The 22337-nt window shown below is 35.3% G+C and overlaps 5 protein-coding genes across 7 annotated transcripts; 2 read left to right on the top strand and 3 right to left on the bottom strand.

Moving 5' to 3' along the window:
- Window positions 1-137: 137 nt before the first annotated feature.
- On the bottom strand, window positions 138-1212 carry LOC149406371 (uncharacterized). Its single transcript, XM_089612820.1, has one exon. It carries the CDS (start codon window positions 1161-1163, stop codon window positions 138-140), a length of 1026 nt encoding a protein of 341 aa, XP_089468946.1. The 5' UTR covers window positions 1164-1212.
- A 2897-nt stretch (window positions 1213-4109) lies between these two features.
- Window positions 4110-5636, bottom strand: LOC149406370 (transcription/mRNA export factor). The gene is made up of 5 exons (XM_089601847.1): window positions 5580-5636; window positions 5405-5492; window positions 5197-5291; window positions 4714-4790; window positions 4110-4431 (listed from the first exon to the last, which is right to left on the bottom strand). Coding segments are annotated over exons 1-5 (336 nt in total). The 5' UTR covers window positions 5582-5636; the 3' UTR covers window positions 4110-4357.
- A 209-nt stretch (window positions 5637-5845) lies between these two features.
- LOC149406369 (Peptidase family M48 family protein) lies at window positions 5846-8166 on the top strand. 3 transcript variants are annotated; one of them, XM_089601600.1, is made up of 9 exons: window positions 5862-6166; window positions 6337-6394; window positions 6568-6635; window positions 6739-6918; window positions 6994-7090; window positions 7275-7384; window positions 7505-7638; window positions 7719-7899; window positions 8008-8166. In XM_089601600.1, exons 1-8 carry the CDS (start codon window positions 5951-5953, stop codon window positions 7849-7851), a joined length of 996 nt encoding a protein of 331 aa, XP_089457726.1. In that variant the 5' UTR covers window positions 5862-5950; the 3' UTR covers window positions 7852-7899; window positions 8008-8166. The 3 variants fall into 3 exon arrangements, 2 of the variants coding, with proteins under 2 accessions (XP_089457726.1, XP_089457652.1); XM_089601526.1 differs by having other exon boundaries at window positions 5864-6166; window positions 8003-8166; XR_016293860.1 differs by lacking the exon at window positions 8008-8166 and having other exon boundaries at window positions 5846-6166; window positions 7503-7638; window positions 7719-7858.
- Window positions 8167-8517: 351 nt separating this feature from the next.
- On the bottom strand, window positions 8518-10686 carry LOC149406368 (Emb:.1 protein, putative (Protein of unknown function, DUF642)). The gene is made up of 3 exons (XM_089601449.1): window positions 10309-10686; window positions 9679-10194; window positions 8518-9242 (listed from the first exon to the last, which is right to left on the bottom strand). The coding sequence occupies exons 1-3, from the start codon at window positions 10367-10369 to the stop codon at window positions 8638-8640; spliced, it is 1182 nt and encodes a 393-aa protein (XP_089457575.1). The 5' UTR covers window positions 10370-10686; the 3' UTR covers window positions 8518-8637.
- A 3595-nt stretch (window positions 10687-14281) lies between these two features.
- SOX (sulfite oxidase) lies at window positions 14282-19618 on the top strand. The gene is made up of 12 exons (XM_089601383.1): window positions 14282-14482; window positions 14641-14756; window positions 14832-14894; window positions 14985-15021; window positions 15135-15216; window positions 15483-15601; window positions 15690-15785; window positions 16657-16767; window positions 16862-16963; window positions 17227-17274; window positions 17693-17908; window positions 19284-19618. Exons 1-12 carry the CDS (start codon window positions 14408-14410, stop codon window positions 19398-19400), a joined length of 1182 nt encoding a protein of 393 aa, XP_089457509.1. The 5' UTR covers window positions 14282-14407; the 3' UTR covers window positions 19401-19618.
- Window positions 19619-22337: the final 2719 nt, after the last annotated feature.

Below are 22337 nucleotides of genomic sequence, written 5' to 3'. Positions count from 1 at the left end.
ATATAAAAAAAAAGCTAAATGAATCGATAACACAAAGAAGTCGATGGATTCGCATGACTTATTGTTCCATCAAAACATAATGGCAAAAAAAAAAAAAAAAAAAAAATTTAAAATTAAGAGATAAAAACTTAATTAAATTAAACCCCAGACCCCGGCTTTCCGAAAAACCCTAAATGACTCGGGTTTCCGAAAACCTTGAGGTCCTCTTGAGACCCGCCGGAGTACTCAAACATGGCCGGTCCGTGGTAGAATTGCCCCGGCCGGTAATACTGAGAAGACGATCCACCACCACCACCGTACAACCACGCATTCTGATACATCGGATACAAAGCCGCCGCGGCCCCGTGATCGACATTATGATAATGGTAATTACCATTAATACCATCACTAATATTATGATTTATTTGATTATTATTCATAATACTATTATTCGCGAGCGCCGCGGCGGAGGTAGATTCAAAAACGGCGTCGAAGCCGCACAAGTCCGGCGCTTCTAGAAGCCGAGTGTAGTTCATCGCGGTCGTCGACCATTGATTCACATCGAACGGCGTAGCTTGGTGATCATGATCAAACATCGCCAGAACGGAACTACCACCGTTGGATGAGAAAGAGCCTTGATGGTGATGGTGATGAGGCTCAGCGCCGTCATTATTTTCGGCGACCACCGTGGCTTTCTTCAAATCACCGCCGTCGAAGTTCCTGATCATCTCTCGATCAGCCTTGATCTTGGAGACCTCGTCGATTTTCCGATCCAGGCGAGCGAGAAGCTCCGAGAGCTCTTCGCGACTGAAGTCGTCGATCCTCGGGTCCCACACAGGGTCGCCGCGGGACGAGACTCTCTCGGCGTCGTTTCGGAGCTTGGCGATTCGCTCGGAGTAGAAATCGGCGAGCGTTTTGTCGCGCTTCGAGTTGGAAGGGTTCTTGGCCTTGACGGAGAAGTAATCGTCGACGATCTGGTGGACTTCGCCGAGATTCTCCGGGAAGGTTTTCAGGCAATTTCCGTCGGCGGCGTCGGGATCGTGGATGACGAGGCAGACTCTGATGTCGCAGAGAGTGCTTAGCTCGTAAGCTTTCTTCGCTAATCCCTTCTTTCTTTTCGCGCAAGTTATTCTCCGAGCCCTCTCTTTCTCTATCAGCCGCAGAGGCAGTTTTCCGCGTCCCATATCCCTATCAAGAATATAAAAAAAAAAGATATATGATCGAACAAAAAAAAAAAAAGAATAGAAGAGAATTGAAAATCTTGTAATGCGTGGTATGAACTATATATGAAGAAAGGAAAATGGTATCTTATTTTATTTCCGTGGCACATATATATGAATGCAAAAACCCCACAGCAGAAAATAGAAATGCAAAGGCATATAGGTCAACGAAGCCGAACAAAGAATCAAAAGCGAAGATCAAATAGAGATTGAAGTTCTTACGCTTTTTTTTTTCTTCCTGTTCTTCTTTTTTCTTAAATTTAGGGCACCGAGAGACCTGTTTGTTTGATGTGCTTTGTTTGTAGTCACAATAGGAAAATGTGGATTCTGGTGATAAAGGAAAATCTCGTAATGCGTAATTATGCCGCGGAAATATATGCGCGAAGAAGATGGTGAACAACGAAAAGGAAGAAGAATGAGAATGGGTGTGTGTTAGTAGATTTAAGGTTTTTAATTAAGACAACTTTTGTTTCCGAAATAAGTGAAGTGATGATCTTAAATTGATATGGTTGTTTGAAGATTGATTCACTTTCCCTATTTGATTTTATTACACGGTCTACACCTCTGCGTATATTTGGTAGTTTTCTTCTTTTTTGGACAAATTAAAAAACAAGTATTTTTAATAGCGTACGTAAATTATTTAGCCAACGTTTGTATTAACCAACATTTTAATATGGGTTAGTAGATATATAGTCATATTTACATGCATGATTTACTATTTAGTTGCGTTGAGTAAATATTTGGTAAATAGTTAATTTTTGTGTAATCAATTATAAATAATTGTAACTAACAATTGTAAAATAGTTAAAAATATGTTTTAATTCGCACATTAAAATAGTTAAAACATGTTTTAATTCTGGCTATTGTCGTGTAATTGTCGTGGCTATACAAAAATACCAAATAATGAGCGCGAGAAAAAGTCCACTTATATGAAAAGATGAAAATAGCAACAGCCACGATAAGTCGCGGCTGTATCATCAAAAGTCGCGGCTAATTAGCCACGACAAGCCGAGAATAAAAATTGTGATTGTTACCACTGTTTGTTGTAGTGACAATAGTGGAAAATAGTTATAAATAATTGTAATCGTATTAAAAATTGATTATTTACCAAAACGTTAAATAGTAATTTAAAAGTATAAATATGACTAATTCGTTAATTATTTATTTTAATATGTAAAGTAAATTAGCCATTTGATTTAGGGTGCATCATAAATAGCCTTGTAAAATTACAAATGTGGCCTTTGTATGTGTTCTACAACTTTTTTGAATAATTTGCACGGTTTGAATTTCAAAATTTAAACAAAAATTTAAGATTGATCAATTAATATCAATCAGTTGATTTCTTTCCAAATTTGTAGAAATTAGTTATTATTTAATTAATCAAGGCTAATTTATTTTTCTTTTCAACTTTTTTGAAGCAGAGCCTTAAAGCACCTTTTATGTTTATGTTTAAAAACAATTTTTCTTTTCTATCGGTTCACGTTTTTGTTTGGCCACTTTCGATCTTCTATATTTCCAGGTGAGTTCATGACTATTTTCAAGGCATATTTCTATCTCGGCGGTTTCGATCAAGGTGTTGACTTTTGCATTGATAATTATGATTTATTCTTGTTTTTCTTTGGTCGAAACATGTATTCCAGTTTTATTAATTAAAAAATTTAGAATTCAAGAACATCGTTTTGTCCATGAGTTTTGTTTTAGTTTACCAGACATATTATTAACTACTATTAACTATAAAGTCTTCTTTTGTTTTTCTAAGTGTGTTAATAGTAGTTAATAAAGCGAAAAAGAAGATAACACGTGTGAAGAAAACCATGCAGAATCATAACATTAACATGAAATTTATGGCTTTTTTTTTGCACGTGAATATATACTAACAACATAATTATGTACAGTAAACAAAATATATGTGGTGATATGTGAAGAAAAAGGCGCAAAGATGATGATACCAGTAAAGAAAATCAAGTAGATGATAAAACTTACGTTCATACGTTAATAGTTGTAAGTCATAGTTAATAAAAGTAAAGATATTTATAAAATGTTGTGTATTATTTTATCTGCTAATAATAAAAGTAATATTAACTGTTAATTCTTGAATTCCTATATTAACAGCGTATATGTAAGCAATTTAAGTATGATAATTTGGGAAAAAAAAAACCTACGATCAATAGTGAGTGCAAAAATGCTCATAAAATACACGTTAATAGTCGTTAATATGCAAAAAAAAAAAAAATCGTTATTCTGCAAAATATAATCGTCAAATTGTTTAAAATGTTACAAGTATCGATACTAAAGAAATATAACCATAAATAAAGAAAAAAAAATGGTTATAACTAGCCAATGACTACTTTCATTTAAACTTATAGCCTAATTATTCAAGTATTATAAAAATAGTCAAACTCATGTTACGTCTCCATAATATAGTGTATGCGTCTTGTCTTGTGTAAATAGTGGTTTATATACACAATTTTCTCTTAAATAAACGTAATAACTAAATAAATAAATGATTCCTTTACTTATGGAAAAAATCAACAAACCAATGTAAATAGTGAAATAAGTAAATAATATGGTTTGCTGATTTTTATTTTCTTGTTTTTAGCGATTACATCAACTGGTCAATAATAATTATTTTAAAAAAAGGTGAAACAGTAGGCGGGAATATATAGGTTTGGGAAAAAAGAGTCTTTTTATTTTATTTTACATTGTTTGAATGGTTAATTAACAAAAAAAGATGAACGAAACATAAATCATATAGCAAATTTTATGTGCTAGAGCGCCCGTATTTATTCGACAGACGCTTAAATTTAAACAGAAGGATAAAAGCAAGGCTGGCGAGCATTAAACAATTTTTCTTTTTATTTTATTTTATTAATTTTTTTTATGGAGTTAAATAATTTGGATTCAAATATATGTTGTGCATTGAATTTTTTATTCTCTTGGAGCGAATGGCCGAGCCAATACAAACAAACACGAGACGAGAATGTAGACAGCAAAGAAGAATCATATGATCTTCCAAAGACTGTTTGACATTTTGGAATACAAAGCAGTAAATTATTTTTCTGTTACTTTTACACAAGAAGCAGTAACAAGCATAGCTAATTATAACAAAAGTAAAACACAATTTTATGAAGCAGAAGCTAAGGCAATGCGATGCTTTCTCAGACCGCCGCGGTGACAAGAAAAGTATGAATCTTTTGCAAAAGCTCGGCTTTTACAGAATCCGGGATCGAAGCTACACAGGAACATATTCAAAGCCATATCATAAGCAATATGAGGAGCAATAAAGACAACAAAGGAAAAAAAAAACACATATAAGGTAAGAAAAACCACCACAAACATCCTTTGACTAAGTTTCCCACCAATATACAAAAAGGATGATCTCGATGGACTTAACAAGTTTTGACGGAAAAAAAAGAAAGAGAGAAAGATTTTGTTCAGCATTTCAACTAACAAGAGTGATTATTATTAATTTTTTTTTAATTTTGATTTTAATGAAGACATAGTTTCCGTTTACCTCTGCCCTTTGGGGTGATGACGTGTACAAGATCGTCCACCGTAACGTTGGTCCTTCCTTTTTTCTTTATAAACTGCCTATGATTCAAAAGAATAACAGCATTAGTTTTTTCTTTGGGGTATTATTATTTCCCATGAAAAATCATGAAGATTTTCATTCTAAAATCTGATTGCAAACTATCAATGATATTGTTAGAAAAGCTGCTAAACACCATCAATGAATTTAACTACAAACTTGCACTAAGGTAAAGACAATTGCTTGACATAGATAAAGTAAACATCATGGTTACAGAGATTCCTTTACATAAGAACTCTCATCTTCTTCAAGTTTTATCTTGAGAAAGTCCTACAAGTCTACAACAACACATGATGATTAACAGGCTTTTTTTTTTCTTCAGATTTTTCTTTAATTTGGGGAAGCAGCAAAAAAAAAAAAAAAAAAAAAAAAAAGAAAAAGAAAAAATTGAAGGAAAAGAAATATAACCTGCAAAGAGATTTCATCTCATCTTTCCAGCCACATTCTATAAGCCTTTCCCTTAAAAGCTCCATTAATCTCTCTTTCTCTCCACTCTCAATCAACTGTACCAAACGCCACACTGAATATATTTTACTCAAAAGCTTCGAAAAGGAAAGACAAGAAGAATAAATACAATCAATCAATCCAAAAAGAAATTAAAAAAAAAAAAACCAACCTTGATGTTGATGAGCTCTTGAAGAGTGGGCTCTTTCTCTTGATCTTCCGCGACATCTGGTGTTGGAGGACGATTCACCGATTTCCTCCTTCGAATTTCATATTGAAAATAAATTAAAGAAAAAATATAATAAAATCAATTGAATAAAGAAAATCATTGGAATTCGACGTATTACATGTCTTTGTGAAAGCTGGAACTCCAAACTGCGAGTTTGCGAAGTGAATTTGGGATGGGAAATAAAACAAAGAGCAGAGATGACGACGACGCTTTCTATCATACGACATGTCGTTTTCTTCCAAAAACAATGTCGTTTTCCCCATAAAACAAAATGTCGTTTCCATTTGAGTGAAATGACGTGTTTAACCTTTACACGCACTAGAACGGAAAACGAAATGGCGGTAAAGGACCACCATGAGTAGTACGGTCTATGGCCTCAAAAATCCAAATAATAATAAAATAAAATAAATAAATAAATAGTCAAGGCAACGTATTTCAGTTGCGAACCGCGAATCTCGTAACCTCAGAGAAGAATTTCCCTCTCCTTCCATGGCCTCCATTGCCGTGCCGTCTTTCTTCTCCGCTGGCTTGAATATTCATAATCTCGCCGGCTTTAGCTCAGCCGGTGCAGGTAAATTGAGGCTCCGATCGTCGTCCACGAAGACCTGGAAGAGTCAGACGAGTGAGCGTTTCGTTTGCAGAGCGACCTCCGTTGCGTTTCGCGATCTTGACGCCGACGATTTTCGTCACCCTCTCGATAAGCAGGTTTTATATTTGACACCGCTTGTTTGTTTGATTTAGAATTGCGTTCTTGGTTTTTGGTAATTTAAAGAAATGACACGCCTGAAGAAGGAAATTTATTTGTTTTTAATGCGACTTGATTGATTAAAGATAGCTCTTTCTCAATTAACACAATCTTCTCTTTTCTTGCGCAGAACACACTTATTTTAAGAGCCATTCCGGGGTTAAATGAACTTGGAAAGGCTTTACTAGGTAACAAATTTACGTTCCTTTGTTCAGATGAACTGTACGTTAATGTGGTTGAAATTTGTTGCCCTTCATATACATATTTGTCAGGATATTCATATGTACTTAGTCATGTATGTGAAGATAAATTTAGGCAGTTTTCTTGTGTACTGAAAATATTCTTCAATTATGCGTTGCAGGGTCGGTTACCGAACAAGTCATGCTTCTCGAGAACATAGGAACTTCGGTCCTGGTTTCAAAAAATCAGGTTTTTTTTTTACTGATCAAAGAAATATAGTCGTCTATATGACCATTTGGAATTCGAATATGCTGTTCTTGGCTCACATCTTTATCTTTATTTGAATCATCAGCTACCGGAAATACACGCGTTAATGATCGAAGCAGCTACGATATTGAATATTGAGCCTCCCGATCTATACCTTCGGCAAAGCCCCGTACCAAATGCCTATACTTTAGCCATAAGTGGAAAAAAGCCATTTGTTGTGGTCCACACTAGCCTTGTCGAGCTTTTGACCCGAAAGGAGTTGCAGGTTATTTTTGTTTTGTTTTTGCTTTTTTGTGTGTGTTTATTTTGTTGAAAGCTAATTGGTATGTTTTTCAAGCAGGCTGTTTTGGCTCATGAGTTGGGTCATCTGAAATGCGACCATGGTGTTTGGCTCACTTTTGCGAATATTGTCACTCTCGGAGCTCATTCTGTACCAGGTACGAGGTTTGTTTTCTAGGAAAACCAAATGTTTGTTATATTTATTTCCGAGGCAGGTATTTAACCGATTCTTTGATTAAATACCACTAGCTTTACTGAGCAAGTGAGTATTACTCTTTCAATTCACTATACTTGCTCTCAAATGAAAATCGAGTCTTTATATCACTGCTGGTTGGTTTTCAGGGCTTGGTACATTGATAGCTCAGACTTTAGAAGAGCAGTTACTCCGCTGGCTTCGAGCAGCGGAGTTGACTTGTGACCGTGCTGCTCTTCTTGTGGCCCAAGACCCCAAGGTATATATACACATATATGTATGTCTGTAAAACAAAATCATGGAACTCAACCTGTAATATACGTTTGCATTGTCTTGATTTCGATTATCTGATATTGATTATGTTACGCTGCCACAAGAGATTGTCGTCTCTGTGCTGATGAAGTTAGCTGGGGGTTGCCCATCCATGGCCGACCAACTCAACGTGGATGCGTTTCTGGAACAAGCTCGTTCTTACGACAAAGCTTCGTCGAGCCCAGTTGGGTGGTACATAAGGTAATTATCACTAAAGCGTACAACCATCACACCATTAACACACCGATCTGATCACTCAAAAATTATTTGTGGCCATTCAGGAACGCTCAAACGAGGCAGCTTTCGCACCCGCTGCCCGTTCTTCGTGCTCGGGAAATCGATGAATGGTCTCGGAGTCACGACTATAGATATCTCCTCAAACGCGCCGTACAGACCAGTGCTGTGAATTCTTGACTAAAAGATTGTAAAGTGAATGATGATACTAAAGCTTCGCTCCAGAAGGTGAGTTTAAAGTTCTAACCCATACCTAATAATACATTTTGTTTTCCCTTCACGACTTCTGTATTTACTTGGGCTTTTTTTTTTTTTCTTTTTCTTTTTTTAGTGTAGAACGACTGCGCTGGTAGAAAATGCAACATAGTAAGTAGGCTTATACTGTGATCGGATTCGGGAAGATGGCTGGTTGGGTCGTGCCAGTCATGTGAAATTACACTCTTCTCGGGAGTGATATAGTAATTCAAGAATCAATATACATGTATTTGGTCTCAATAGTTCCATAAAATCCTGTTTACACCCACAAGTATATCTGATTGATTATGATTAGCTTTCCTTGTGATTATTATGGATGCGTTTGAGCACATGCGATTTTTTTGAAACGATCCCCTACAATATATGACCACCAGGTGATCAAGTAACCGTTAATCCGACTCTGATCGGACGGTCATGAATCGTCCACACCAGGTTTGGGTTTCTGTTCAAGTAGGGTCGTACATACTCCTGTGTAATGACATACAGAAACAGCCATTAAAAGCATGACATGCTTTGATATCGCATAGTTAGATGTTTTTGGATGCCATTTCTTAGTGATTCACTAAAATTATTGAATGTGAATGCGAAGGATAAAAATACTCTCTTATTAAAGTGACATCCTTGCAACAGATCTATCGGTTATAATTAACCCAACAATCCATATAAATCCTCAGAGCAGAAAAATCAGACGCTCTACAACAAAAATTTCTCTCACCATATAAAGGATAACAAAAGTAGAGAAACCAGAAACTTCACTTGCGTATCTGTTCTAACCCCAACAGATTTCTTGGTCCCACCGGAGCCTGGAGACTCGCTGCCACTCAGAAACACGTCATCGATCACCGGACCGCACAGAATCCCGTCTTTTGTCTGGATTGCCGTGTAGCTCACGAAACCGACCGTGGTCGTGGTCGATTCAGCCGTGAACGGCATCGAGAAGTTCTTGGCCGAGCCCGTCCCGTCACTCGTCAGAGTGAAGTTCCGACCCATCGGTCCGGCCTGAGCTCCGACGACGAAATCTCCAACGCACGAGTCGTTTGCGTCTCCGATCTTGAACGAGAGAACGCAGGCCGACCCGGCAGTGATCGGGACCGCGGTCTGAATCCCGGCCGAGACTCCCGAGACGAGCTCGACGGCGTATTTGCCTTCGGGGACGAAGAAGTGGTCGGAGTCGATGTACCGAACGGTGCCCGAAACGGACCAGTCGAGCAGCGGGGATTGGATGGGACTCGCAGTCGAGTCGAGCAATATTCCTTCGGTAGAGTTGCTCGGAAACTCCGGGCCCGATTCAAACCCTTCATTCAGCAGCGCATTCCCTGCATGACTCGAACAAGTACCACCAGGTGAGATGTTTTGACTCTTGATATATAACTGACTAAATAGCTAGGTTCTTAAGGGTAAGAAATATCATTAGTAATCAAAGTTGCGAGTCTATAAGCAGAGGTTGAAATCAAGGTTTAAAGATTTGGTTCTCCTACCGGCTACCGAGTGTAGATATTTTCATTTTGTTATCGAAAATTGCCCAGATGCTGAATTAAAATTGACGGAAACCCGAAATTACAGCAACATTACGTCGATTTTCAAATCGACTTTATAAATTTTACATGGGAATTCCCATCAACCGCCGACATTTCGGTAAAAATGGTATTCAAGAGAGTTCCAGGTCTCTTGACGATTCTCATCAGAAAGTAATAAGATAGATATAGATATATATATATATATATATATATATATATATATATATATATTTACCGTCAGAGAGCTCTAGCTTTGGCGCGGTTTTGAGACGAAGCTGGTCGACGACCGGCCAACAGACTTTAGCCGGATCGGATTCGGGCGTATGGCTGTCATTGCTGCTAATGACAAGGTTGACCGGCTCTCCCTGGCCCCACGTTCCGAGGAAATGCCCGTACACTTGGCGACCCTCTTTCCCGTAACCCTTCTTGAAAGAGTACGTTCCGTTGCTGTCCGGCGCCGAGACCACCAGCTCGGCCACCGCAGAGCAGTTCTCGCCGGAGACGCCAAGAGTGAAGGTCAGAAGGTGGTCAGAGAAATCGTCTCCGGCCAAAAAGGTCTGGTTGATCTTCCCGTCCTCGCCTAATTCAATGCCGTGTCCTTGGCCGGAGAGACTCACGTACCTGACGTTTCCGTCGAAACTCCAACCGGGAATCGTGTTGTTGTTCTTCACTGAGAGAGCGATGGACGGAGAAGACGTCGAGTTTACGGGGAGATTCGACGGCGGCGACTCGAAGTCCGAGTTCTTAAGATCTGCAACGGCAACAAAATAAAAAAAAAATGATATGGATTTATTGTGTCTGAGAGGGTTCCTGAAGTGAATTAAAGTGTGAATATTTATTTATTTATTTTTATTATTATTATCACCTATTGCTGCAGAGACTGAAGCGATTGAGAGAAGAAGGAGAGCGAGGAGTTGGGTTGACATTTTTCTTTTCTTTTCTTTTCTTTTGTTTGGGTGGAAAAAGAGCAGCTTGAAGCTTTTTTTTTTTTTTTTACTTGAATGGAATGAATATACGTTGTTTTTTCTTATATGTATGTGGTGTATGTGCGTTGACTTCTCGCAGTTTGCAGAGGAGTGTCCAACGTGTAGAATAATGCGATGGTGTTGAAGAAGAAGCTAAAAATTATAAATCTAAAACATGATTTCGCATCGAGATATATGTAACAGACAAACCCAGAAAAAAAATTGATAAAAAAATTTGACTCGACGGCTTCGCTGATACATACATTATCAGCCTGATATACTTATAAGTTATAATATATATCTATATACTGTAATACAGAAACAAAATTAGGATACCTACTAACCAGGAAGTACTATACTAGTAGTACTAATATCAAACACGTGCGAAATTCCTATTCTAGCCTTGATGTACAACCAACACTTCAACTTTTTTGTTTTTTGTTTTTGTTTTTGTTTTGGCTAGAAGACGCTTCAACTTGTTTCAGTCCGTTTATTTGGGTGCTCAAAGTTGTATCGAAGCATTAACTTGACCAAGTTATGCCTTTCCAAAAAGTCAAGACCGACTTGTTTCTTGGTCAACTTTTCCGGCCGAACCCTCAAATTGCCTTAACCCATATTGTTTCATCTTTACGCTCGTACTAAGATGGACTATAAATAGTGGCGGAGCCACGTGGGAGGAATCGATGGAGCTAATATCACCTGTTTTTAAAAGACTCTTTGAGGATTGTTATGACTGTGGTAGCTCATTATGATTTAGAGTTCTATCAAATAGATGTAAAAACTGCTTTTCTGAACTAGAATTTAGATGAAGAAGCGTTCATGGATCAGCTTGAAGGTTTTGTGGTTGACGGAAAGGAATATATAGTGTGTAAATTGAAGAAGTCAATATATGGAGTTAAACAAGCTTCCCGACAATGATGTCTCAAGTTCAATGATACCGTCACATCTTTAGGATTTAAAGAAAACATCGTTGACCGATGTATATATCTTAAGATAAGTGGGAGTAAGTTTATAATTTTGGTTTTGTATGTTGACGACATCTTGCTTGCAACTAATGATCTTGGTTTATTACGTCAAACCAATGAGTTTCTCTCTAAGAACTTTGAAATGAAAGATATGGGTGATGCATCCTATGCGATCGGAATAGAGATATCTCGTGATAGATCACAAGGATGGTTGAATTGTCTCAGAAAGCATACATTAATAAAGTTATTGAGAGATTCAAAATGGACAAACGCTCTGCAGGTGCTGTTCCAATTCAGAAGGGAGATAAATTTAGTCTCAATCAATGTCCAAAGAATGAATTGGAACGCAAACAGATGAAACAAATTCCTTATGCATCTATTATTGGAAGCTTGATGTACGCACAGACTTGTACCAGGCCAAACATCAGTTTTGCTGTCGGAATGCTGGGCAGGTATCAAAGTAATCCAGGAATAGATCATTGGAAAGCTGCAAAGAAAGTACTGAGGTATCTGCAAGGAACGAATGATCGTATACTCACTTATAAAAGATCTGATCACCTCTAGGTGATAGGATATTAAGATTCAGATTATGCCGGATGCGTGGATTCCAGAAAGTCCACTTTTGGCTATATGTTCCTTTTAGCCGAATGAGCAATTTCATGGAAGAGTGCGAAGCATACTGTCATTGCTGCATCCACTATGGAATCTGAGTTCGTAGCATGCTTTGAGACTATGGTTCATGGATTATGGCTGCAGAACTTTATTTCGGGGCTTGGAATTGTCAACACTATCGCTAAGAACGACAAGTATTCGAAGGGTGCTAAGCATATGGAGATAAAATACTTTGCCGTTAAAGAAGAAGTTGAGAAACAAAGGGTTTCAATCGAGCACATTAGCACAAAGCTTATGGTAGCAGATCCATAAACGAAATGATTGTCTCCAAAGACATTTACTGAACATGTCGAAAGAATGGGGATCCTTTGATGTTATTTTTTTTTATGTTTTATGTGATTGACACTTTGAGCTCGTTTATTTTGTTTCTGATATGAAGTAATGAATCTTGTTTTCTATTATGATTAGTATATACATGAATGTATTATATGATCAAGATTCGGACCGCTAATGAATACCTTATTATGTGTCTTATTGAGTGTGAATCTAGTATTGTGATACATGAAGGGACTATGTCGATAAATTGATGTACAACCGCTATGATCCTTATTAGTTATCATGCTTGATAATGACTTTATGATGTAACCGATATTATGATGGATTTATCTTATACTACGCGCAATTATGTTTTATTCTTAAACTGCGGGGTATATAACGACACATTGGCCAAGTGGGACAATGTTAGACCCAATTGTTTTGTAAGCCCAGTACGTGGGTTTTGTACGTGTGAAACAATTATGGCCCAAGTATATTAATACCCATTAGTTTAATAATAAATAAGATAAATACTATTGGTTAATAAATAAAAGGTAACTTCCCTTTATACCCTGATGGTGAGTCTATATAAAGCTAACTCTAGAGATTGATCCTCTCTCAACCTATTACGCAGTTTTCCTGAGTCATCACAAGAAAACTCTCAAGTCTAAAGGTCAAGAGTCAGAAATCAATTCCGGTGATTCTGCCACCGTTGTCGCTCTCGTCATGGATCGAAGTAGGCTTTCTTGATCTTTAATGTTTTGTGAAAATCATCTAGTTCTAAGATCTTGGTTGATTAGTATCGTTTAAATTGTGCTTACAACCATTTCCTTCTTCACTCGGAAGTTTCTTCTTCTTCTTCTTTTTTGCCTCCTTCTTTTTGTTCTTAATCTATGCATTAGGAAGTTCTTCAGCCAAAATTTCATTGAAGCCTTCAACAAGATGAGAACCATCCTGATTATTCATGAATCATTAATCAATAATAGCAGCATTATAGAGCTAATACAAATTAGAACAAAGCAGGCCAATATCAAGCAGTTAGTTTTCCTCTACCCACGTCGTAACAACAATTGCCACAAGTGCCCCATTTAGTACCTGCTAGCTGCTTCATTGCCACAAGCGCAAGATGCTTTTTCCACGCCCTCACACATCGTATTTATACTAACTCCACATTGTTTATCTCTTTGTCCTTCACCGATGTGGGATTTTTTTGGTGTCCTCATGCATGAAGAAAGAAACTCCTCATTTTAGTAGTGTGGCTTTTCCTTAATCTATGTATTCTTATTAGTTAAAAAAAAACCGTTGCTATGCATATGATTTTTTTTTTTTTTTTAAATCGTTGCAATGTATATGGTAATGTATTAGATTTTAACTTCTATCCTATGTTATATAATGGTCCCTTATATAATCTTGGTTTTTACTTTGTACTCTGTTTGATAATGTAATTTGTATTTTTTTTTTTAATTTTCAAATTAATATCTAAATGATATCAAAATTAATTTCGTGAAAGTACAATATTTATGAATCAATATCAAAATTACTCTAAAAATTATAATTTACAAATTAATATCAAAATTACTCTCTAAGTGTAAATGTTTTAAATGATATTAAATGATTTTTAACATACTAATAATATTTATAAGTATCAGAATTCATTAGGAGAAAATCAAACAATTTTTATTTGTATGCTAAACCGATTAATTTCACTGGCAACATATGTATGTATTGTAATTTTTTAAAATATTATTTATTGTCCAAATATCCGTTATGATCATGCACCGCTATGAAGCGAGTGACTGTACTTCGTAGGAAAAACTTTTGGTCTAAACTCTAGTCCATGAAGTGTCAAGTGACTAGGCTTTTTCCACTGATGAAATGAAAAACCACTCGTTTTTGTCTTTATCTTAAAATCACAAATATAGAATTGGAAAATAAAAAAAAATAATGTTAATTTTTTTTTTTTTTTTTAAGGCGACGAGAAGAACGAGGCTTTTGGGATTTTGTCTTTTTTTTTTTTTTTTTTTTCTGTCACCTTCCATTTCCACACCCCTCTTTTTCTCTGGTTCGATCGTATCGGAATCGAAGAAGAACAAGAGAAGCTTCGAGAATGCCGGGTCTACGAGGTCCCTCCGATTACTCGAAAGAACCGTCACGCCATCCATGTCTCCAAATCAATTCCAAGGCAAGCTTGAACAGTCAATGTTTTTTTTTTTTTTTTTTTTTTTTTTTTTTTTTTTTTTTTTTTTTTCTTGAAATCGAAGCTTGCTTGAAATTCGTCTGAATAGGAATAAATGTGTTTCTTCTGTATGTGTTTATGTTTGTGTGTGTATTGGTGTTTAGGAACCTTTCAACGCAGAGCCACCGCGATCGCTTCTGTTTCAATCGTACGTGACTCCCGTGGATTTGTTCTACAAGAGAAACCACGGTCCGATTCCCATCGTCGATGACATTCAAAGGTACAAAACTTCGTATTTGCTCTTTTTCCTCTTATTTCTGTCTGATTTCTTGAGTCTCTGGTGATGTGCAATCAGATACACAGTCTCAATCTCCGGTTTGGTTGATAAACCAATCAATTTGTCCATGAAAGATATTAGGTCAGAGTCTGAAAGTCCTTTTTTTTTTCTTCTTCCTGTTTTTCTTTCTTAATCATTATTTTTTATTCGTACTTTGATTTTGTTTAATAGGACGCTTCCCAAGTATGAAGTTGCGGCTACATTGCAGGCTTGTTCTGTTACTTGGCAATATTGGCTCTTAATTAAGACTGTCTTAATATTCTCCAAATGCATTTATATAACCTAGTAAACACGGTGATCATTGTAGGAATGGTTGTACAGTGTGCAGGTAATAGAAGAACAGCTATGAGCAAAACCAGAACTGTGAAGGGCGTTGGTTGGGATGTTTCTGCTATAGGAAATGGTCAGTTTTCTTTGCTTTGCTTAGTGGAATTAGTGAAGGAGAACTAAATTAATACCAAGGGATGAATTTTTGGTCACGAATTGACGCATATTTCTGACCATTCAGTGATATATGAAACTTAATCAAAGTGTATGTCTGAGTTAGGCATATTTATCTTTCCTATCTTTTCAAAGGAATAATAAGCATTGGTTTTGATAGTAACAATTTGATTATATAAGTTCAATCTATTGTTTGTTGAGAATTTTCACTCTCGCCATCCTTAACAGCTGTTTGGGGCGGGGCTAGATTGGCCGACGTACTTGAACTCCTTGGCGTACCAAAGTTGTCGAGTTCGAGTAAGTTTGGAGGCAAACATGTTGAGTTTGTGAGTGTCGACAGGTGTAAGGTACACTCATGTCCTTCCTTTCCATTACTGTTCTGTGCTTCATTTTTGTTCTATAGATGAATTTTCTCTCTGATATTTACAAGTGCAGGAGGAAAATGGAGGTCCGTACAAGGCTTCTATTCCGCTGATTCAGGCTACGAATCCCGAAGCAGATGTTTTACTTGCTTACGAGATGAATGGAGAGGTAATCAATGCTCTCTCAAAAAATGCTGGGAAGCTTTGTAGCTCTAGTTCACTGTCATATATTTAATCCCAAGCACAATATGCGCTGTAAATTTGTACTACTGTGTTCCTTGGATTCTCCCGCTGCGCTTTGAAAGAAAGAAAAAAAAAACAGCTACTTTTTTTCCTCCTACGTTAAGTAATGAAGGCTCTTTGGATATAAGGACACTAACATGATAAGACCCTTGAATTTCTTCGATAACATGATAGAATCACAAAATAAACGGGCATTCAAGAGACCCGGAACTCTCCCAACAGCCTAGCTTTGCATCCAATCTGTTTCCTCACAAATGATTATTTCTAAATTCTGTTTAGAGAGAGACTCACATATTACTGATTATGCTAAAATTACCACGTTACTAACTGCTACTTATTACGAACACTCTCACCCCTTAAATCTTAAGATAACAGTGCCCACCTGAAGAAAAGCTCATATGTAATATAGAATATAGATTGCTAGTTTAGTATGGTTATGGATGAGGTGGGTGACAAGTCCTTGCCCCAATCTCCACCTTGTGACTAGTCTTATGTCCAATATATCTTCTGTTCTCACTATTATTCTTCCCGTTCATCTGTTCACTATGTAATCGCGATTTTGAGCTATTCATGTGCTAAGGTACTAGTAAATTAAGTTTTTTTTTAAAATATTTTATAATTTTTTTTTAGCATGGGCAAAAATAAAACTTGGAAAGTAAAAACCACTAATATTGTCACACGATTAAAATAAAGTCCACTACCCTAAATTTTACTTTGCTTCTTTTACTGATATAGGCTTCTTCACAACATAATTGTCAAGCACAAATTACTGATTTTTTTTTTTTTTTTTGCTAAAGACTATCAATAGGGATCATGGTTATCCGCTGCGCGTTGTTGTCCCTGGTGTTATTGGTGCACGCTCTGTCAAATGGCTTGAGTCTATAGAAGTAGTAGCTGAAGAATGTCAGGTTCAGAAATATGTACATATATTAGAAAGATAGATTTATTAATTCCTTATTGGCACATAGTTGTATGTGATCGAGCCTTCTTGCATTCACGCAGGGTTTCTTTATGCAAAAAGATTACAAAATGTTTCCACCATCAGTGAATTGGGATAACATTAATTGGTCTACAAGGCGGCCACAAATGGATATGCCTGTGCAGGTATAATTTGCATTCGGTTCTTGTTGGTTTATTGTGATATGGTAATCGATCTGTCATAATTGGAGTATGAGTATTTATGAGGAAGCTAATCTCTCTTGTCGATAAAGTATTAGTTTGCTTTGGGATGTAGATCAATCTTCACACTAAGGAGATTTCTTTCAGGAAAAAAAAAAGCAACATGATTAGTATGAAATAAAGTTTCCAAATAATTGTTCTTTTATTCACTCTCTCTGTATTCTGACCGGTAATATTTCTATTGGCAGTGCGTCATATGCTCTTTAGAGGATACCAATTCGGTCAAGCCGGGAAAGGTTGGTCTCAAAACTAAATTTTTTGGCGGCTCTAATTTTATCCTTTACATCAAAAGTGAAAAAAAATTGGGGTTTTCAGTGCAAATAGTCCCTGAACTATTTTTTTTTTTTCCTAAAAACTGTTTTTTTGAGCAAAGTGGTCATCAAACTCAATAGTTTGTAGCATTTAAGTGCTTTCAAAAGAATATATTTAAACAACTTAAAACATATTTACAAACTTAAATAACTTGTTTTATCTTAAAAAAAAAAACCTAAAATGCTACAAAATCTTTAGATTTAGAACCACTTTGCTCAAAAATCAGTTTAGGGAACAAAATGCCACTCGCATAGCAGTTAAGGTACTATATGAGCTAAAAAGTCCTAACATTATTTTCCCGGAGTTATAAAATATATGATATATACATCGATTTTCAAACAGATAACAGTTAGTGGGTACGCCGTAGCTGGAGGCGGGCGTGGAATCGAAAGGGTAGATGTGTCTTTTGATGGCGGGAAGACTTGGGTCGAGGCCTCGAGATACCAGAAGATTGGGCTTCCATACGTGTCCGACGAAGAAAGCAGCGATAAGTGGGCCTGGGTTCTCTTTGAAGCCACAGCCCATGTCCAACACAGCACTCAGATCATAGCAAAAGCTGTACGTTTATCTTTTCCTCTTCTTATTATATTATTAATACAAGTACAACTAAGTTGATATTATCATAAAATTATGTCATGTATATTATATATTCTAAAAGAGAACAAAGTAAGACCAATACATGTGTTCATCAGTAAGAAGCGTAGAGATATGATAAATATTAGTTCAGTGAATGTAGTAGGTTTTGAACCAGTAAACCTGAGAATGAAATATTCATGCTTGCTTAAAACGATTAAATAAGATAAACAAATAAAATATTCGTGGATTTTAGTCGGGTCTAACCCGGACACCACGGTTATTAAAAAAAAAGAAGATAAACATATAAAATAAAATAAAATAGAAAAGAAAAGAAGAAGCTACTAAACGTGAGGTTGGTAAATGGAAACAATTACAATGATCTCTTTTCGTATAAAGAATTAGTCCTTAGTATAAATGGGAAAAAAAGTGTCTCAGGCAGGTCGCAGCACAGGCTTACAAAATGTTGGTTCTTATTACAATTATAGTATTAAGTCGCTAAATTATGATAATGTCAATTGTCACGTGGCGTCATAATATTTATTTTATTGATGGATTAGTTGGATAGGAACAACCATCATTTTGAAAACAATTCCGCTTAGTTCCTTGTATCATACTACGCGAGTGGTTAGAGATTTGTTTTCTAGTGCTTCAACAAAGAATCTTCTACATTTAACGAGCCAGCCAGGGTGTGGAACGTTTTCATATGGCCACGTTTTCTTGTCGTACGTTAAAAAATTAGTATAGACTGTAGTTAATACTTAAAATATAATAATTAAAAAAAAAAAGAAACAGGTGTGAAATAAACAAATAATTGCTTTCAATCTAAATTATGATTTGATTATTCAAACATAAAAAATATAGGCTATTTAAGCAATTTTTTTTATTTATTAGATAATTAGGCTAGAATTTTAATATAGGGGGATCTAAATAAGTTATATGCCTAGCTCTCGTTATACTGTTCCATTGGCAATTATTATATATCCGCTTGAATCAAGTTGTGGATGAGATCTTAGATAAGATAAGGTTACTCGTCTCGTCTGTCTATGTAGTGTAAAGTTTGTCATATTGCAAGTTATGTTAAAAATAAGTGCAACTTGAAACAAATAAACCAAGACAGTTCTCATTGTGTGAAGATATATATAAAGTCTCTTGTAACCCCACGAGGTCTTGAAGTTTGAAACTCACCCACTACTTTTGGTCGTCACACGTGCCATAATTTTTTTTAATTATTCATCATCGCCCACCAGCTTTTTTTATTCATATTTACAATACGACTTTTGGAACTACCATTTTCTATTTACAACTCTCCCACTCAATTTTTTTTTTTTTTTTTCAACTTGTTAATTTTATTCTACAGGTTGATTCAGCAGCAAATGTTCAGCCTGAAAATGTTGAAGACGTTTGGAATTTAAGAGGAATACTGAACACGTCATGGCATCGAGTTCAAGTCACAGTTGGTCACTCCAACATGTAGAGATAGAGAGTAGTACTGAACAAACTTCAAACACATTTATAATAAGAGATTAAAGAGACAAGATAATAATGAGAATATTCAATCGTTGTGTTTCAGTTTCAGAACAGGCTTGAATCATATCTCTGTGTTGTGTGTCCGTAACTCCATATATCATGTATATGGGTTTGCTTTGAATCCCAAGTATTTAGCCATGTTTTCTCGTTCAGATTCAGAATGAACCCTATCGAGACTCGTAGGCCATTCGTGGGGTCTTTGAACTTATTATGGATCATTACTGTCGGAAAATGTGTTTTTTTATTTTTATTTTAAATATATTTAGGAATACTTTAATTTATTTATTTATCGAATGTCCATTTATAAAAATTTGCAAGTGCAATTAATTGACAATTTTGATATTTCTATGGTTGGTTGGTGGGTAATTTGTCACGGGGTGTTTTCAAGTGAAGTGTAGAATAAAGATGCTATGAGGGGTTAGGGTTATAGGATATCCCAGACACTGTCCTTTTTTAATACGAGCACAAAATAAGTTTTGTAATATATTTTGTCAACTCCGTTTTAAAAATGGCAATTTCATGAGCTATTTTCGGCAAGTTCACTCACCTTCTCTTTTTTTATCCACAAATTCACAACTGGCAACCCAAATATCATTGACGCGCGTGTTAAATTGTTGGCAGTCAACTTTTTATAAAGGGTTATTAAGTTATATAGTCACACGGATATAGTGGATTGAGATACAGCTCACCTTTGGTTAATTTCTTGTAAATAGTCAAGTAAACTTATTAACAGATTAATAAATGTCTTATTTAACACAACCAAACATATATTTTAGGTAGTTAATAGGCTGCCACGTATGCAAGTTGGTTATTTACAAATTATTTATCAAAGGTTGGCTAATTTACAATTACTATAGTTCAGGTGGCTTACGTAGCCAATTTTTTGTTTTATAAATTATACCAAAAGAAGAAATGTGATGATATATTGCGACTTTCCGCGTCAGCTCAGTTCAAAGTTTCATTATCCTCCATTATTCTAGAAAGCACTTTCACGCATTGTGGTGTGTGGCCGAGAAAGTCAATTGATCGTATCATCAATTGATCATAATCATGATTTCATATAAACATATCTATTGCGCTGATAGGTGTAATTCTCTCGTATAGTTCGCATGAAATTAATTTTCTAATGCGGTGAATAATAATAAAATTGTCAATCAAATCCTTGGCGAATCACTGAAATTATCCGTCAAAGTTACCGTCTTTCTTCAACCAATCAATTCATATTATATGAAAAAATATTGCGTGTGTTCCCATTGCTCACCATTCATCTACTAGTACTGCTACTACCATACACTTTGTAATCGTACACTCTAGAAGAAAAAAAATGATAATAGCAATCACAAACGGATTTCATATTATTTTTTCATTTGATTTTAGCACATTTCCGTGGGCGGGGATGAGCCTTAAACAATAGGACACAAATATTGCGGAAATTGATTCTATTTCTTTATTAAACTCTATATATGTGGTGGATCACAGTCTGAAGACTCAACGACAATTTGTATCGGAAAAGACACCTGTCTTATATATATATATATATATGTATTTGAGGGGTAAAGAACTAAAAGAAGCAGACGTGATGAACTTAATGCGTAGGCCCTGGTGATTTTTGTTTGTGTTTTTCTCTATGTAATAGTATTATTATAATATGTAATCTATGGGGCCGTTTGGTTTAGTTTTCTAAACTCGTTTTCTGTTTTTAAATTCTGTTTTCTGATTCTAATTTTTAAATTTAAAAAACAGATTTAGAATTATGTTTCAGAATATTTTAAATGTTGTTTGGTTATGTTTTCCATTCAATTGTATAGAGATAAAACAGAAAACAACTTTTCATTGTTTTCTGTTTTCTAAACAAATTTCAAAGAAAATAGAAACATGATTCTAAATCTGTTTTCTGAATTTATAACCAAACAGTTTTTCTAAAACTGTTTTCTAGAATTTAGAATCAGAAAACAGAAAACAAAAACAGAAAAGTTAACCAAACAGGGGCTATATGTTTTTATTTTGCTTACGTATACAATGATGCCATCTCTATAATATATCATAAGTGTACAGTACACCAATATTTTTTATTCTTCAAGTCACTCCCCATATATTTTAAGCAAAAAAAAAAAGGTTATTCACCAAATATTATATTGCATATATATTCGTAGTCGAGTCTGTTTATTTTATTTTATTTATGATGATTACTGTATTAGTAGTAATAATAATACTGTTTGTCGACGTGTAATTATCTAAATCCGATTCCAACATAATATTAAAATACATTTTATTTTGTTGTCGTTTGGTGAGAACTAATATAAGAAGTACTTCGATTGTCATTCTCAAAGCCAACCACACCGGGACAATGATATATAGCAAATTTCACGGGGTTGAAACTTAAAATAAGCTAATATGATGTACTGCCACAGAGGATACTACATATATATATATATATATATATATATATATATATATATATATATATATATATATATAAGTGTGCATTAAACAAACTCATCACTCAGCCACATAAATTTATGTTTAAATTAAACTGTGATTATAGTATGATGTGATAAGTTTAAAAGTCAATTAAATATTAAAACTAATTCAGCCGTAAAATTAAGAGCTCTCTAAATATATAGCCATATAAAAACTTAAATTTTGTCATATAGCCAATCTTTGATAAATTTTAAGTAAATAATCACCAGTTTTTATTAACAAAGCAAAAAAAAAACATTAATAATTGTAAATATTCTTTAATAATTATCAATAATCATTAGACCTTAAAAACATAAATAAAATTTTAAAAATGTTCAAACAATATCACATCACAATAATGACTATTTACTTCAAACTTATAAAATATTGGCTATTTAACAAATTTTTAAATTTTGGTAGTTTG

This window comes from Urtica dioica, chromosome 1, assembly GCF_054948205.1.
Source record: "Urtica dioica subsp. dioica isolate 48M chromosome 1, U.dioica_male_clone48M_v1_H2, whole genome shotgun sequence".
In the NCBI taxonomy this organism is placed as follows: Eukaryota; Viridiplantae; Streptophyta; class Magnoliopsida; order Rosales; family Urticaceae; genus Urtica; species Urtica dioica.
The sequence above is the reverse complement of the archived record's forward strand: the minus strand, read 5'-3'. Positions and strand labels throughout refer to the sequence as shown.

Bases quoted from the DNA above. Each gene is read 5' to 3' on its own strand.
- LOC149406371 (XM_089612820.1), bottom strand. From the start codon at position 1,163: ATGGGACGCGGAAAACTGCCTCTGCGGCTGATAGAGAAAGAGAGGGCT.
- LOC149406370 (XM_089601847.1), bottom strand. The intron at 5,292-5,404 runs GTTGGTTTTTTT...CGTTTGGTACAG, and splicing joins AAGAGCTCATCAACATCAAG to TTGATTGAGAGTGGAGAGAA. The intron at 4,791-5,196 runs GTTATATTTCTT...TTTGAATCATAG, and splicing joins GAGATGAAATCTCTTTGCAG to GCAGTTTATAAAGAAAAAAG.
- LOC149406369 (XM_089601600.1), top strand. From the start codon at position 5,951: ATGGCCTCCATTGCCGTGCCGTCTTTCTTCTCCGCTGGCTTGAATATT. The intron at 6,636-6,738 runs GTTTTTTTTTTA...TTGAATCATCAG, and splicing joins TCCTGGTTTCAAAAAATCAG to CTACCGGAAATACACGCGTT. The intron at 7,639-7,718 runs GTAATTATCACT...GTGGCCATTCAG, and splicing joins CCAGTTGGGTGGTACATAAG to GAACGCTCAAACGAGGCAGC.
- LOC149406368 (XM_089601449.1), bottom strand. From the start codon at position 10,369: ATGTCAACCCAACTCCTCGCTCTCCTTCTTCTCTCAATCGCTTCAGTC. The intron at 10,195-10,308 runs GTGATAATAATA...TTGCCGTTGCAG, and splicing joins TTCAGTCTCTGCAGCAATAG to ATCTTAAGAACTCGGACTTC. The intron at 9,243-9,678 runs GTAAATATATAT...CGAGTCATGCAG, and splicing joins AAAGCTAGAGCTCTCTGACG to GGAATGCGCTGCTGAATGAA.
- SOX (XM_089601383.1), top strand. From the start codon at position 14,408: ATGCCGGGTCTACGAGGTCCCTCCGATTACTCGAAAGAACCGTCACGC. The intron at 14,483-14,640 runs GCAAGCTTGAAC...ATTGGTGTTTAG, and splicing joins GTCTCCAAATCAATTCCAAG to GAACCTTTCAACGCAGAGCC. The intron at 17,909-19,283 runs GTACGTTTATCT...TTTATTCTACAG, and splicing joins CTCAGATCATAGCAAAAGCT to GTTGATTCAGCAGCAAATGT.